This window comes from Cajanus cajan, chromosome 3, assembly GCF_000230855.2.
Source record: "Cajanus cajan strain Asha chromosome 3, NIPB_CcT2T_4, whole genome shotgun sequence".
In the NCBI taxonomy this organism is placed as follows: domain Eukaryota; kingdom Viridiplantae; phylum Streptophyta; class Magnoliopsida; order Fabales; family Fabaceae; genus Cajanus; species Cajanus cajan.
The window spans coordinates 57,608,240-57,622,303 of record NC_138519.1 but is presented as its reverse complement, the minus strand read 5'-3'; the positions used below and the strand labels follow the sequence as shown (position 1 = coordinate 57,622,303).

Below are 14,064 nucleotides of genomic sequence, written 5' to 3'. Positions count from 1 at the left end.
CAAGTTCCCTCATACCACCAACCATAATCAATGAATTATAATGATCTTTATTATCAATAACAAAGTGGTGGATTTTTTGATTATGTTGGACAAGGAACCACACAAGGGGATAGCCAAAGCGAGAGTGGAGGCTATGATCATCCTCATCACTCTACTATGTGGTAATAAGTATCATGTGAGTTAAAAATTTATTATATGTAATTTTTTACTTGTGAAAAAAAATTCACGCTTTTATAGTTTTACAATATTAATAAAGAATTTCATATTTTTTCCTTGTAGTGAAATACATCTATGAAGGGTGGCATTGCTTCTGAGATAATTGATGACAATGAAACTTGTGGACAATCATAATACTTTATGTCAAGTCATTTCCTTTTTTCTTTCTTATCTATTTGAAATTTGTCTAAATGTATGTACTTTTAAATTTTTTATGTGTCAATGAGAATTTATTTTTGAGAAATTATGACAAATATTAAGTGAGAATTAATCTAACCACTATTGTGTTTCTCTTACTATTAAATTAATTTTAAAATAAATTAAATTATTCATTAAAATAATATAATATTTTAAAAAAAGGAATAAAAATGTATAAATCTTTAAAAATAAAATATATATCAATAATTATAATTTTTTTTATATTTAGTATAAATAATTAATAATTTCACACTATAACGACCGCAATTCGCATCGTAATACTCGCAATAACCGCAATCACAACCGCAATTTAAAACCATGCCACATTCTAATAGAACTATATTTTGTTATTCTTCTCATGGCAATAAAATTTGTTGCTTGGTTAAACGTAGCAAGTTCGCTTCATATGAGTTTTGGTTTCTGAAGATATGGTTTAATTTCATCCATCCAATTCTGGTACCACAACAAAAACAAGATATTTTGAAACAGAAGAAGAGTCTCAACTACAAAATGATGTTTCATTCATCAGTGAATCACTTGCATTCCCATATGATTAAATGTGTGAGAGAGAGGACTAAACCTTCTCTTTAACACAATCCACAACTTCTTTTCATGCGTACAGAAGAGACAAATAAACAAATGTGGTTCAATACAAAAAGTATAAAAGAAATCAATTAACCTTTGACACTAACTTGGCACAATTCAAATACATATACATAAGGGATATGGAATTAAATGCAAGTATATAATATTTCTATATTTTATTAACACACTCTTATTTCCTTGAATCTAATAATGAGAACAGTTTCACCCCTCTCGAAGGCCTTTGCAAAAAACATTTCGAATAAAAAGAGAAATTTAATACAGAGAATATATTACGTTCATGGAAGAAGTTCATGAAAAAATAAAAGCCCTTAATCAATTTCCAGAAAGGACCTCGAAAACATGGAGAGAAAAAGGACTACAGATGCGATCGATATGCATCTAAAAAGAAAATTTTCAAAATTTTATCACGAAGATAAACAAGATGACCCACCACATAAACCGATGCCATCTTCCTCTTCTGATCTGACTCTATTTTTGTTATCTGAATCACCCGAGGAAGCAAGGGTGAAAGTAGTTGATGATGATACAACCGTGAAGATGTTTGATTTAGAAGGATTTTCTTAACAAATAACAAAGACATATTTATAATTAATAAGATAAAATTTATTAGTAATTAAGTATGATATGGTATTATTAAATGAGTGTGTTCAACCAAACTTCTTCCTCCAAGAATTATAAGAGGATACAAAAAGTCGACTTAATATTCTCAATATTGATTTTTACCATTAAAATTAAAATAATATTTTGTCAATAAAGATCATGTTTCATGATCATAAATAAATTTTTAATTATTAATTTTGAGATGTTTTATTAATTATATCCATGATAAAAAAAATTAAAAAAAAACCCAAAGCAACGGCATAAGAATTTGGCAAAAAATTTCAATTCATTCGTTTGAATGACTACAAAAAGGACAGAAATAAGCCAAAATGGGGGGATAATTAGAGTTTTTTTTTTTTTCTTTTTTCTATTTTTGTAGCAGTACAATTCGACATCACCTATGAGCTTCTGTGGCAGGCACATGTAAGGTTTTAGATCTTGACTACACATTAATTCCCTACGAAAAAAATAAAAGCCATATATATATTGGTGGATACATCTGGCTTTGCTCAGTCTTCTTTCTTTTCTTTCTTTCCATCGTTTGCCATGCACGCCACGTACTACATATGGATTTTGTGAAGAAGGGAATTAACATGCAAGGCCAATAATTAACAAGGTTCTCCCACTCTACACCTAAGGCTGCCAGAAAAGCGAGTAAGCCTTCCTACATAACTCGCTGGCTTAGCTGTGATCATGTCTAGCCTTGAGTAGGGTCTGTTTACGAGCTCAGGCCCAGATTCCACAAAAAATGCTCCATTCATGTATACATCGTTGATTGATCTCCACTGCCAGTTCTTCCAAATGTTCTCTTCCGTGTATTCTCTCTTTGTAATCTTCACCAACACACAAACAAATCATGTTATGTTCATTCCAGATATATGAACATGATCACAGAATAATATGTTTATTAGTGCTATAGCTCGTGATGGTGTTTATATTTATAGATGCATACCTCTTTTGCAAACCTGTTGTTAGGACCTATAAATCGGTTACCCTCACTGATGATGGTGGGGTTCTGGTTGCCACCAATGGCATACATTTCCCAGTGAGTGTAGTCGTTGTTAACGGAATGCACAAAACCAAATCTGACTCTGGGCATCCTTTGAACTAATCTTTTGCCAAAGTGGTTGAATGCAAGAGTGACTTGCATGATCTTATCAATTGTGCATTCGTCACGGGCACCAAACAACATCGCCTGCACCATGCATACACACACTCAAACCCAGATAAAGGATGTTTTCCAATCTTATTAATTCTTTTATGTAAAGATACCAAATCAATAGAATAGAATTGAATAAGAGTATGTTTGGATACAAGTTAGAAGGGTTTTTCATTATTTCTCTACTTCAAAATAAAAGGATATTTTTTAATAGAGAAACTCTTGAAAAATACTCTTATGAACTTTTGTATCCAAACAGACAGAATTACCTCGTTGTGATCGGTGAAATGGCTGTTGGAAATGGTGATAGCAGTGGATGCCATGATGACATCAATGAGTCCATCGGAGCAGTTTCTCATGGAAACGTGGTCGATCCAAATATTGCTAGCACCAAAGACGGAGATCCCATCACCATCACTCCTTGTCCTTTGGCCATAATGGGTTTCAGAGTCTCTGATAATGCCACCCTCACCGGGCTGAATGTCGTAGATCTTGATACCATGGATGATGATGTTACTGACAAACTGAACAGTGAGGCCAGCGCCATTGGCGATGTAAACCTCAACTCCTCTTCCGTCGATGGTCTTGTTGCTGTTCATGATGAGCTCCTGCTTGAGCGTGATGAGCATGCTGCGTGCGAAGATGATCCACAGTGGACCCTCTCGTGTCACCGCGTGCCGGAGAGTCCCAGGTTTTAGGTCTATCAATTCATCGTCTGAGGGATCTGTGACAACGTAGATTGGACCACCTTTGCCTCCGACCGTGTTTCTGCCGAATCCCTGCACGCAATCTGCAAGCTTCTGGCGGTCTTCGGCCCAGTTAGGGTCACACCTCCAGCACCTGTCGATGGGGTTCGTGGCCATGCATTCTGCTCCACGGTTTCGCCCCCTCAAGTTCCTTCGTGCGTTCTTTCCAACTAGAAGCCTGTTAAGACCAATTTCACTTTATCAGTACTACCATCAAATTGCATCAACAGCTACCAGGTTTCGTGAAATTGTACACTATCCTATTACATTTACATATATAGAAGCATGTGCTTGAGATGAGGAGAGATAAAAGTTCTGATTGTGTCACTGTATTATCAATTTGTTACAAGTGTTACCGAGTCAAAAGAATGTTATTTTTCTCATAGGTTCACAGAAATATAGGAGATTTCTACGTTTGGAACTAGAACCTCAGTTTTAATTTTGTTCATTGGCCAAAAAGATCTCTATCATTTAACACGTTGACATGAATGTGTGTATATATATATATATATCAAAGCATGTTATGAAATTGAATATGATTTGGTATGAGAGGACTCACTCGCTGACACTGGAAGTCAGGTTGCCGGAGAGTGAATACGGATCTTGAAAATAAGCTGCCTCGCTGTTCTTTTTAGCTGTTTTTGCCCTTTCCTGCCAATAAGAATCGAAGTCGTTGACATGGTTCTGCCAATAATCATCTTTCTCCAAGACATTGGCATTCAGGGTAGGAATTATAACTGCTAAAGAAACCAAAATAATTAAAAAATTATTGAACTCTAATTTCCCCATATTTCTTCCTTTCTTTATTATTGATGATGGCCAAGGTTTTGAGGCTTCGGTTTTTTGAAGCTAACCCTGGCCACCTCAAAGAGAATGGAACCCTCCTGGGTAAATTTGAGAAAAGAAGCAAGAAATGGTTCGAATGTTTACGTTGAATGGGGGATCATATTTATATGGTAGAGGGGACAGCGAAAAGAAAGCATGGAAAGCCAAATTTGGATCAATGAGATTCATTTACTTGGTGGTTATTCTTTTCAATTTGCATCATTCATAATTGTCATTACTTATAATTAATATTTTTTTCTTAAAAAAATAATTTAGCAAACAGTATATTTAGCCTTAACCTACACTGTTTTCTAATTTGACCAAGAAACAAAAACACTCTTCGTGTATCCCTTTCTCCCTGGCCTCTTTTTAGCAAACCATATTTAGTAATATTTAAATGATAAAGCATAATAAAAGAAAATGACTTAAAATAGTTTTTAGTTTATAAGGTAAACTTATTTTTTCCCCTCAAATTAAAAACTAATTTTTGTAGTCCTCATAATTTTTACTTTTTTTTTTTAAATTATTCCAATCCATCTTTCCAAATATCATTAGTATGTCTCTCACATAAAGTTCAACTATTATTACATTTTTTTATGAAAACATGATATTAAATTTAATTAATGTTGTACAATTAACTTGATTTATCATGTCAATAATGTTGCAATGTTGATAAATGACTAAACTAAGTATTTTTGAAATTACTATAACAACAAATATTAATTGTAAATTTGGGAATCATAAAATTTATTCTAAATTTAAAGGATTAAAAATATATTTAACTAAAATTAAACAAATCTACAAATATTAGGATGTTCCATAGAGTTGTTGGGGGTAGCTCTACTCTTGTGTGACTTTTACTAGTAAAAAGTCAGTCTTTTACGTCATCACTTTGTCGTTGGACATACAAATAAACAATATAAAAAAGACGCGGTAGCAATTTTGAAAATAAGTCGAACTATTTTACGTCAGACTACATAGGATCTGACGTAAAATTTGAAATCTACGTCAGACAAAAGCCACAGCCAACGTAGATTTAAAATTTTACGTCGGACTCCTATTTAGTCCGACGTAAAAACCTTTTTATATCCCTGGGCGCGCCTTCATCTTCCTTGCGCGTACGACCTAAGTTATTCTGAAAAGCGTTTGGACGATTTCCGGCGAAGGTTAGAACGAGTTCTGGTTGCGTTTTGAGCTTCGGCGAAGGGCCGCTCATCATTGGTGGGTCATTCTCCATCTTTTTGACCGATTGGAATCTGGTGAAGGGCGTTTCTGAGTTTTCGGCGAAGGTGAGTTGCTATTTCTGGTGAGCCTTCCATTCATTTCCTTTTCATTGCCTATATATGAATCTTCGTTTCTTTTATGTCACTGTTTTATGTTATCTTCCTTTCATTGCCTATATAAATTATTGATGGTGGGTTATTTTAGTTGCTCATTGTTGATGTATTACCTTGTATTAGTTGCTCATAAAAGGATTTTTATTTCTCCAGTAAAATAGATATATTTTTAATGATACCCAAAAAATGAAGGAATTTTGGATAAATAAACATAATAAAATTAGTTTTATGGAATTTTTTTATGAATGAAAATTTATTGGAAGTGTGTACATTTTATTTTGGGTATAAATAAAAGAAGTTTATAATATCGTATAATTTTATTTTATTAAGTATTATATTTAATAATTTTATATTAAATATAAATTTTATAAATTTTTAGATGATATTTTTTTTGAATAAGGTAGATGTGTTATAGTATCACTATGCGATGAAATATATAATTATATATTAATTCAAGATAATTTAATATTTTATTTTTATAAAATAAAATTGATGTAATATATTTATTTTAAAATATATTAAAATATAAATATTTTAATTATTTTTTAAGTTGTCCAATTTTAATAAAAATTAATATAAAATTATATAAAATTATATTAACAAAATTATAATTTAATAGTTAGATTTATAAAATAGTGGTATAATACTTCATAAAAATTACATCAATTGTTTTATTAATGAATTGAGAGTATTGGAGTTATTATAAATACACTCTAAAAGGTTATCCAACATGATATACACATCGATTATTTAAATTTATAATTGAAAATTATTTAATTTCATTTTAAAATTAATTTTGATCTTTATATTTTGATAATTTAATTTTTTAATTTTACTCATAAATTTGATTATTCTAGAAACAATATTATTATTTTAATTTTGAAATATAATTTTTAATATTTGCTTAAAGAGATTTTGGCAAGATAATTATTGTAATTACCCTCTCTTTGTATATGTTATTTTAGAGTTGTTTAGGGTTTAGGGTTTAAGGTTTAGGAATTAGTTGACTTTAGGGATTTAAAACTATCATGTGCATGATATACATGAAATTGTAATGTACGTACTTATGAACCGAAGTTGGATGAATGCACGTCGCATTAGTGAAGAGTACAGAAACGGAGTTGAGGAGTTCTTGCAATTAATTTGCTAGAGAAAATGGAAAACCTATCAAACCGAAGTTCCATGCGTTCGTTGTTTGAATCTGCTACGTCAAGAAGTTGGGAAAATACGTGATCACCTATTTATATTTGGTATTGTGAAGAGTTATACAATATGGACATGGCACGGAGAAATATTAGAGATCCAACAATGTCAACAACTGAAAATTTTGAAGGGATAGACGATAATTTAGAAGAGATGATACGTGATGTTGGTGAAGAAAATTTTGAAAGAGAACATGTGTATGATACCTTGAAGTTTGATTTTAAGCAACAATTGTACCCATGAAGCAGTATGTTTACAAGATTATCAGCAACTTTAAGATTGTTTAGTTTAAAAGAAAGAAATGGGTGGATTGATAAAAGTTTCACATAATTGTTGGAGTTGTTGAAGGAGATGCTTCCAGAAGATAACACGTTACCTAATCGCAACTATGAGGAGAAAAAGATACTATGTTCAATGGGTTTGGAGTATAAGAAGATACATGTGTGCCCTAATGCTTGTGTATTGTATACAAATAATTTTGCTACATTAAAAGTGTGTCCGACATGTGGATTGTCATGGTTCAAAAAGAAAATTGATGGAAGTAGTGGTGAGGAAGAAATAGAGGGTCCCGCTACTGAGGTCTTATGGTATTTGCCAATAATACCTAGGTTTAAAAGATTGTTTGCCCTTAAAGAGGATGCAAAAAACTCACATGGCATGAAAATGGTAGAAAATGTCACAAATTTCTTTGACATCCAGCTGATTCTTTGCAATAGAAGAGGATTGATGAAATATTTCCAAAATTTGGTGCAGAGTCAAGAAACTTGAGAATTGGTCTAGCTACAGATGACACGAATCCTTATGGGAACTTAAGTAGTAAACACAATTCATGGCCAGTTTTGTTGGTCATTTACAATTTGCCTCCTTGGCTATGCATGAAGAGAAAATATATTATGTGGTCTATGATGATATCAGGACCTCGACAACTAGGAAATGACATAGATGTGTATCTTAATTCCTTGATTGATGACTTGAAAATGTTGTGGGAAACATGAGTGGAGGTCTTTGATGCATACCGTGAAGAAAAATTTACTTTGCGTGCAATGTTATTTTGCACAATAAATGATTTTCTAGCATATGGTGTCTTGAGCGGTTGTAGTGTGAAGGGCCATTATGCATGCCCTATATGTGAAGAAAACACAAGTTATACCCAATTGAAACATGGGCAAAAGACCGCATACACTAAGCATTGCAAGTTTCTAGTTCGTAGTCATCCATACCATAGATTGAAGAAAACATTCAATGGATGTCAAGAAGATGAAATTGCCTCGACACCACGCAATGGTGAACAAGTATATGAGCGGGTGAAGAACATTAACATTGTGTTTGGAAAGATGCAAAAGAAGTCAACTGAGAAAAATATCTGGAAGAAACGATCAATATTCTTTAATCTTCCTTATTGGTGCAAGCTAGATGTTAGACACTGTATAAATGTGATGCATGTGGAGAAAAATGTTTGCGATAGTGTAATTGGGACATTGCTAAATATAAAAGGAAAGACAAAAGATGGAGTGAAAGCACGACAAGATTTGGTGGACATGGGTATACGTTCTGAGTTACATCCACAGTCTATTGGAAAACGCACTTACTTGCCTTCACTTGTCATACTCTATCAAAAAAAGAAAAGAAAAGCTTTTGTGAGTCGTTACGCAGTGTGAAAGTTCCACAAGGGTACTCCTCAAATGTTAAGAGTCTAGTGTCTATGCAAGATTTGAAGTTAATTGGTCTAAAGTCTTACGATTGTCATGTCTTAATGCAACAACTTTTACCTGTGGCTATTTGTAACATTTTACCATCTTTTGTTAGAGTTGATATTACTCGATTGTATTTATTCTTCAATGCCATATGCAAGAAAGTAATTGACCCTCTAAAGTTAGATGATTTAGAAAATGAAACAATCACAATCTTCTGTCAATTAGAAATGTATTTTCCACCTTCATTGTTTGATATCAAGGTGCATTTGATAGTTCATTTAGTTAGGGAGATTCGATTGTGTGGCCCAGTTTATCTTAGGTGGATGTACCCTTTTGAGAGATACATGAAGATCTTAAAAGGATAAGTCAAGAATCAATATCGGCTAGAAGCTTCTATTATGGAGAGGTACATTGCAAAAGAAGCCATTGAGTTTTGTTCAGGGTACATCTCAAAATCAGAACCAATAGGAATTCCTAAGACTTGGCATGATGGGAAACATTTTGGTAAAGGTACTCGAAGTTTAAAGATTAGAAGTGTGAGTCGAACAGAAGTTAACCAAGCACATTTGTACATATTGAACAACATTGATGAAGTTATTCCTTACATATTTCAACACATACATGAAATGAAGATAGCACACCCCCGAATGAATAAAAAATGGGTATTGAATAAACATAACAAGAGTTTCTTAGCTTGGTTTAAGAAAAAGGTTTACGATGAGATTAATGCTTTTGATACACTTTTGAGATTCGCTCGTGGGCCTAACAATGATGTCATTACATTTGGTGGGTATGACATTAACAAATATTGTTTCTATACAAAGATAAAAGATGACAAAAGTAGAGTACAGAACAATGGGATTACAATTCATGTTGAGTCTGTGCACTTTGCTAGTTCTAAAGATAAAAATCCCATTACAACAGTCATAAGTTATTTCGGAGTCATACAAGACATATGGGAAATTGATTATGTTACGTTTAGAGTGTTTGTGTTCAAGTGTAAATGGGTTGATGGCAATACGGGTGTGCGGACAGATGATTTAGGGTTTACTTTGGTTGATTTGAACAAGGTCGATTATAAGGATGAACATTTTATTATGGCATATCAAGTAAGGAAAATTTTTTATGTCGGGGATCCTTGTAATGAGAAATGGTCAGTGGTCCTCGAAGGAAAAACCATGCACGAAACTCACGAAGACGAGTCTCTAGATATGCATGAGACACCTTCTTTCTCAAGTACATCATTTGGTGTTATTGCGGACAATGAAGTGGATGAAATGCATGTTATTCGAAGTGATCATGATGAAGGAATATGGGAAAACATACCAACCTAATAGGTTTGTGTTTGTGTATTATTTGTTTTTTTATTAGTGTATTGCACTTAAGTTAGTTGAACTTTATTTATCTATTTACTTTATTCATTTTGTAAATATATTTAATTTAATTTGACACTTTATTTTTATATTTACATTATTAGTTGTTTTGTTGTTATTATCTTTTTTATTTTATTTGTCTATTTAGTTAATTCATTTTTTAATAATGAGAGTGTTATTCTTTCAAGGTTATGGCAAATTCGGGGTCTAACAGTGTCAAGAGGGAAGGTAGATCTGTCACCTGATTATCTGGGTTGACAGCGAGACGCATTGCCAAGGTGAGAACACAGGTTGAGGTGGATCCTCGTTCTAGCAAGGCGTCAGGCCCAAGTTTTGCAAAGTTTAGGAGCTATTTGGGAGTCATAGCTCGACGTCATGTTTGTATTATCATTCCACCATGGGATGACATTGAGGAGGCTGACAAGAACCTCATGTGGCAGGATATTCAGGTATATACTTGCACATCCCTTCAATATTATATAACTTAATTACGTTATTTATTATTTGTTGTTATTTTGATAGCAAAATTTTGACATTCACAACACTAAGATCATGAGGAAGAAGATGTTATCTACCCTTGCCACCCGATGGAAAGACTTCAAGACTTTCTTGACACGGGAGTATGTCTTTGGAAAATGACAAAATGAGACTCTTTGTCTAAAGTACCAGATTACTAACAAGGAGTGGATGCAATTTCGTGCTACTCGATTGAACCCTTCTTGGCAGGTTAGTTATTGATAATTCTTACATTAACACAAATAATTAAGGTATATTTTAATCTCATTTTCTTATTTGCATTATTACAGGCCAAAATACAAGCTGCTCAAGAATAGCAAAGCAAGAATGATGCACCCATCTATTGTCACGAGGGGGATATGAAGTAAAGAAGAAGAAACTCATGAAGGCTAGGTCAGAGGCATTAGGGGTTAAGTCTGCTGACCTTCTAGATCCACCTCCTCGCTTGAGTTGTGGATAACAACTCAAACAAAATCAGATGGGCAAATGACTTATCAGTCTGCAAGGGTCATTGCTGATAAAATAGTAAGTAAAAATATGCATACTAACACTCTTAATTTCAACTCATTCAATTCATAAGTGTAGTTTATGGTATACTTACTTATTGTTAATATGTTACAGGAGGGTTTAGTTGAGTAGGCCACCCAGGGCTCATTTGTTCCCCATGGTCGGGATGATATACTCACAACGGCCATAGGAAGGCCAGAGCACCTAGGGCATGTGCGTGGTATTCGTGGTTCTTGGAGTCTAAGAGATTACTTTGGTGCACCACCACTGAGGAGCAATATTGTTGACTCTTGCAATCAGGAGGCTATGCAGAGAATGAAGATGCAGTTTCAAGAAAAATTGAATAATATGTGACAAGAGTTTGAAGAGAAGTTTGAGATTCTAACTCGTTCTCAGCAACAAATTGTAGTTGCTAATGATGTATTCGAGTGAGCACTAAAGGGAGTTGTGCTGCTCCAGATCTCTCAGGGGAACATACTCACACTGATGTACGAAACCAGTGTGAGTTATATATTGAGGATGACCCCCCACAGATAGTGGCTATTGGTCAAGTATTTGAGGGTGACTCAACCATCCATGGTGTCCCTCTAGAGCCATACTAGACACGAGTTGTGGTTGACCATGTTCAAGATGCTGCTGCTCCAGTGCCTTTGCCCAATATAGAGGTTCAACTAGTGGAATAGACAACCGACACATTCTTAGCTTGGCCAAGACGTTTGGTGATGCCACTTTCAGCATGGGCAAAGGTAATTCTATTATTGCTCTTTTATATTCTTTTAAATAAATTATTATTTAACTAATTTTTATCATTTGTTTAGGATTTTATCAATCGTGGTAAGGAGGTAATGAGAGAACCTGTTATTGATGATGCTGATATCGCAGAAGCTGAGGAATGTCCCATATCTAGGCTTCTAACCATATTACCACGATTGAATAAGAAACTAATTCAGATGCAATAGGACATTAGAGTTTTTGGAGTTGACAGCTCTAATTTTCCACTATACATATCCCTGCCCGATGCATTAGAGATTGTTGGGGGAAACTCCATGTTAAATATTTCTATCATACAGTTGTGGGCCATGTAAGTGATATTTTCTTTTATGAGTCTAAAATTACAATAATTACATTTAACTTATAATAATTAATTGTGTTAGGTACATGGAAAAATTGAGTGTGGAGCAAGCACAAGCACAAGTATATGGATTTATTGAGCCTCAATCCATCCAAGAATCAAGGAACACGAAGGTCCAGATATAGCAATATATGCAAACATGGATGAGTGACTCAAGAAGACATATATGCATGGCTCCATACATTGAAGGATTAGTTTTTTTAATTTTTTTTTTAATCATGGTAATTTTATAACTAATTTGTTTGTCATACAATGTAGGTCCCATTGACAGTTAATTGTAATCATTCCTAAGGATTACACTATGGTGTAGTTTTGTTCACTACATCGAAAACCAAGCCACAAAATGAAAATCCAATTACAAGGGTAACTATAATTTTTCATTATGTTTTAAAAGTGTAACTATATATATTGGCTAACATCTATTTTTATCTCAATTAATTAGAATCGTGTCTGGAACTAATATTTTAAGTGGAAGAGCTAGATCAAAGACATTGCACTTCATATACCCTAAGGTTAGCAAATTATTTAATAGAGTTAATAATATTTGGATTTATCAACTTTGGAAATAATATTGTTATTTGTTTCTCATTTTAGTGTAATAAGCAACAAGACTCGTTTGAATGTGACTATTACATTATGTATTGGATGAGAGCCATAATTTTTGCAGGTATTACTGATTCTTGGGTGGAGGTAATTCATTTCAACATTTATTTAAGTATATTTACTTTTATGAGAATTAACATTGCATGTTAGCAACAGTTAAATTAATGTTTCAGTTCTTTCAAGATCCATCTCCATTGGCCGAAGAGGATATCACAAAGATAAGAGAGGAATGAGCAACTTTTTTTCTTCAAAGTATAAAATAGTTAGATTAATATTTCTAAGTTTAGTTAGTTGGATAGTTAGCTATTATGTTCATAGTTTAATAACAATATGCAACTTATATTCTGTAGGTTTTTTAGGATAGTTGGATTTATATTGTCTTAATTTATGCTTTTTATTTATACATTATTTTCTTTTTGAGTTTAAAATTTGAAATATAAAATTTGAGATTATTCTGGACTGCTTGGGTTATGTGTACCGGTTGAATTTGTATTTTAGACTATATGCAGGTTCTGAGTGTATGAATAACAAAGCCAATTTAAAAAAAAAACTAATAAATTTACGTCGGACTATACCATGTCCGACGTAAATTTATGCCGGTTAAGAACATACCCGATGTAAATTTACGTCAGATGTGGCACGGTCCGACGTAAATTTCCATCGGATGTGGCACAGTCCAACATAAATTTGTGCGTCTTTCTTGTGAATGTCTTGCAACAATTTTATGTTGGTTCTTGGAGAGGTCTGACGTAAATTTACATCGGCTATCACAACCGACGTAAATTTACGAATCTTGTATTGATGTTGGTTTGTTTTATGATGTAAAAACCCTAAAATATCATACGTAAAATACATCTTTTGCACTAGTGTTTGGTGCTATTAGTAAAAGTGAGAATAGGACACTAGAGAGAAAAGAAAGAAATGAAAGGGTGTGAATGGAGAGAAACATATAGTAATGCTGATAAGAAAGAGAAAAGAAAGATAGGGGAGGTGGAAATGGCGTTGTAACACTCGAATAGTTATTGCATTATGTCTTTGTATGTGAAAATAAAGAAAAACGAGAGATAGATGGAGGTGGAAATGGCATTGTAATACTTGAATCATTATTCGATGATATTATATGTGTGTGGGTGTTGGTGTGTATGAGTGTGTGAAAATGCTTTTTTTGTTTTATATTATGCATGATTCTAAGAATGATTTTAAATGAGCATAAGGATCTTCACAACCTAGCCCAGAAAATTGGTTGTGCTGGACTAGATTTAACAAAGTGTGCTTTATCTAAAAGTGAGAATAGCAACAAATACTAACCTAGCAATACTAGTGGATTGTCTTAGGCCAGTGTGAGACAT

The 14,064-nt window shown here is 33.3% G+C and overlaps 1 protein-coding gene across 1 annotated transcript; it reads right to left on the bottom strand.

Annotated features, from left to right (window-relative positions):
• Positions 1-1,937: 1,937 nt before the first annotated feature.
• On the bottom strand, positions 1,938-4,459 carry LOC109792613 (pectate lyase). The gene is made up of 4 exons (XM_020352031.3): positions 4,085-4,459; positions 3,049-3,703; positions 2,573-2,815; positions 1,938-2,453 (listed from the first exon to the last, which is right to left on the bottom strand). The coding sequence occupies exons 1-4, from the start codon at positions 4,312-4,314 to the stop codon at positions 2,229-2,231; spliced, it is 1,353 nt and encodes a 450-aa protein (XP_020207620.1). The 5' UTR covers positions 4,315-4,459; the 3' UTR covers positions 1,938-2,228.
• Positions 4,460-14,064: the final 9,605 nt, after the last annotated feature.

Coding starts and splice junctions, on each gene's coding strand:
- LOC109792613 (XM_020352031.3), bottom strand. CDS start 4,314: ATGGGGAAATTAGAGTTCAATAATTTTTTAATTATTTTGGTTTCTTTA. Junction 3,704..4,084: donor CTGACTTCCAGTGTCAGCGA/GTGAGTCCTCTC, acceptor TGGTCTTAACAG/GCTTCTAGTTGGAAAGAACG. Junction 2,816..3,048: donor ATTTCACCGATCACAACGAG/GTAATTCTGTCT, acceptor TGCATGGTGCAG/GCGATGTTGTTTGGTGCCCG.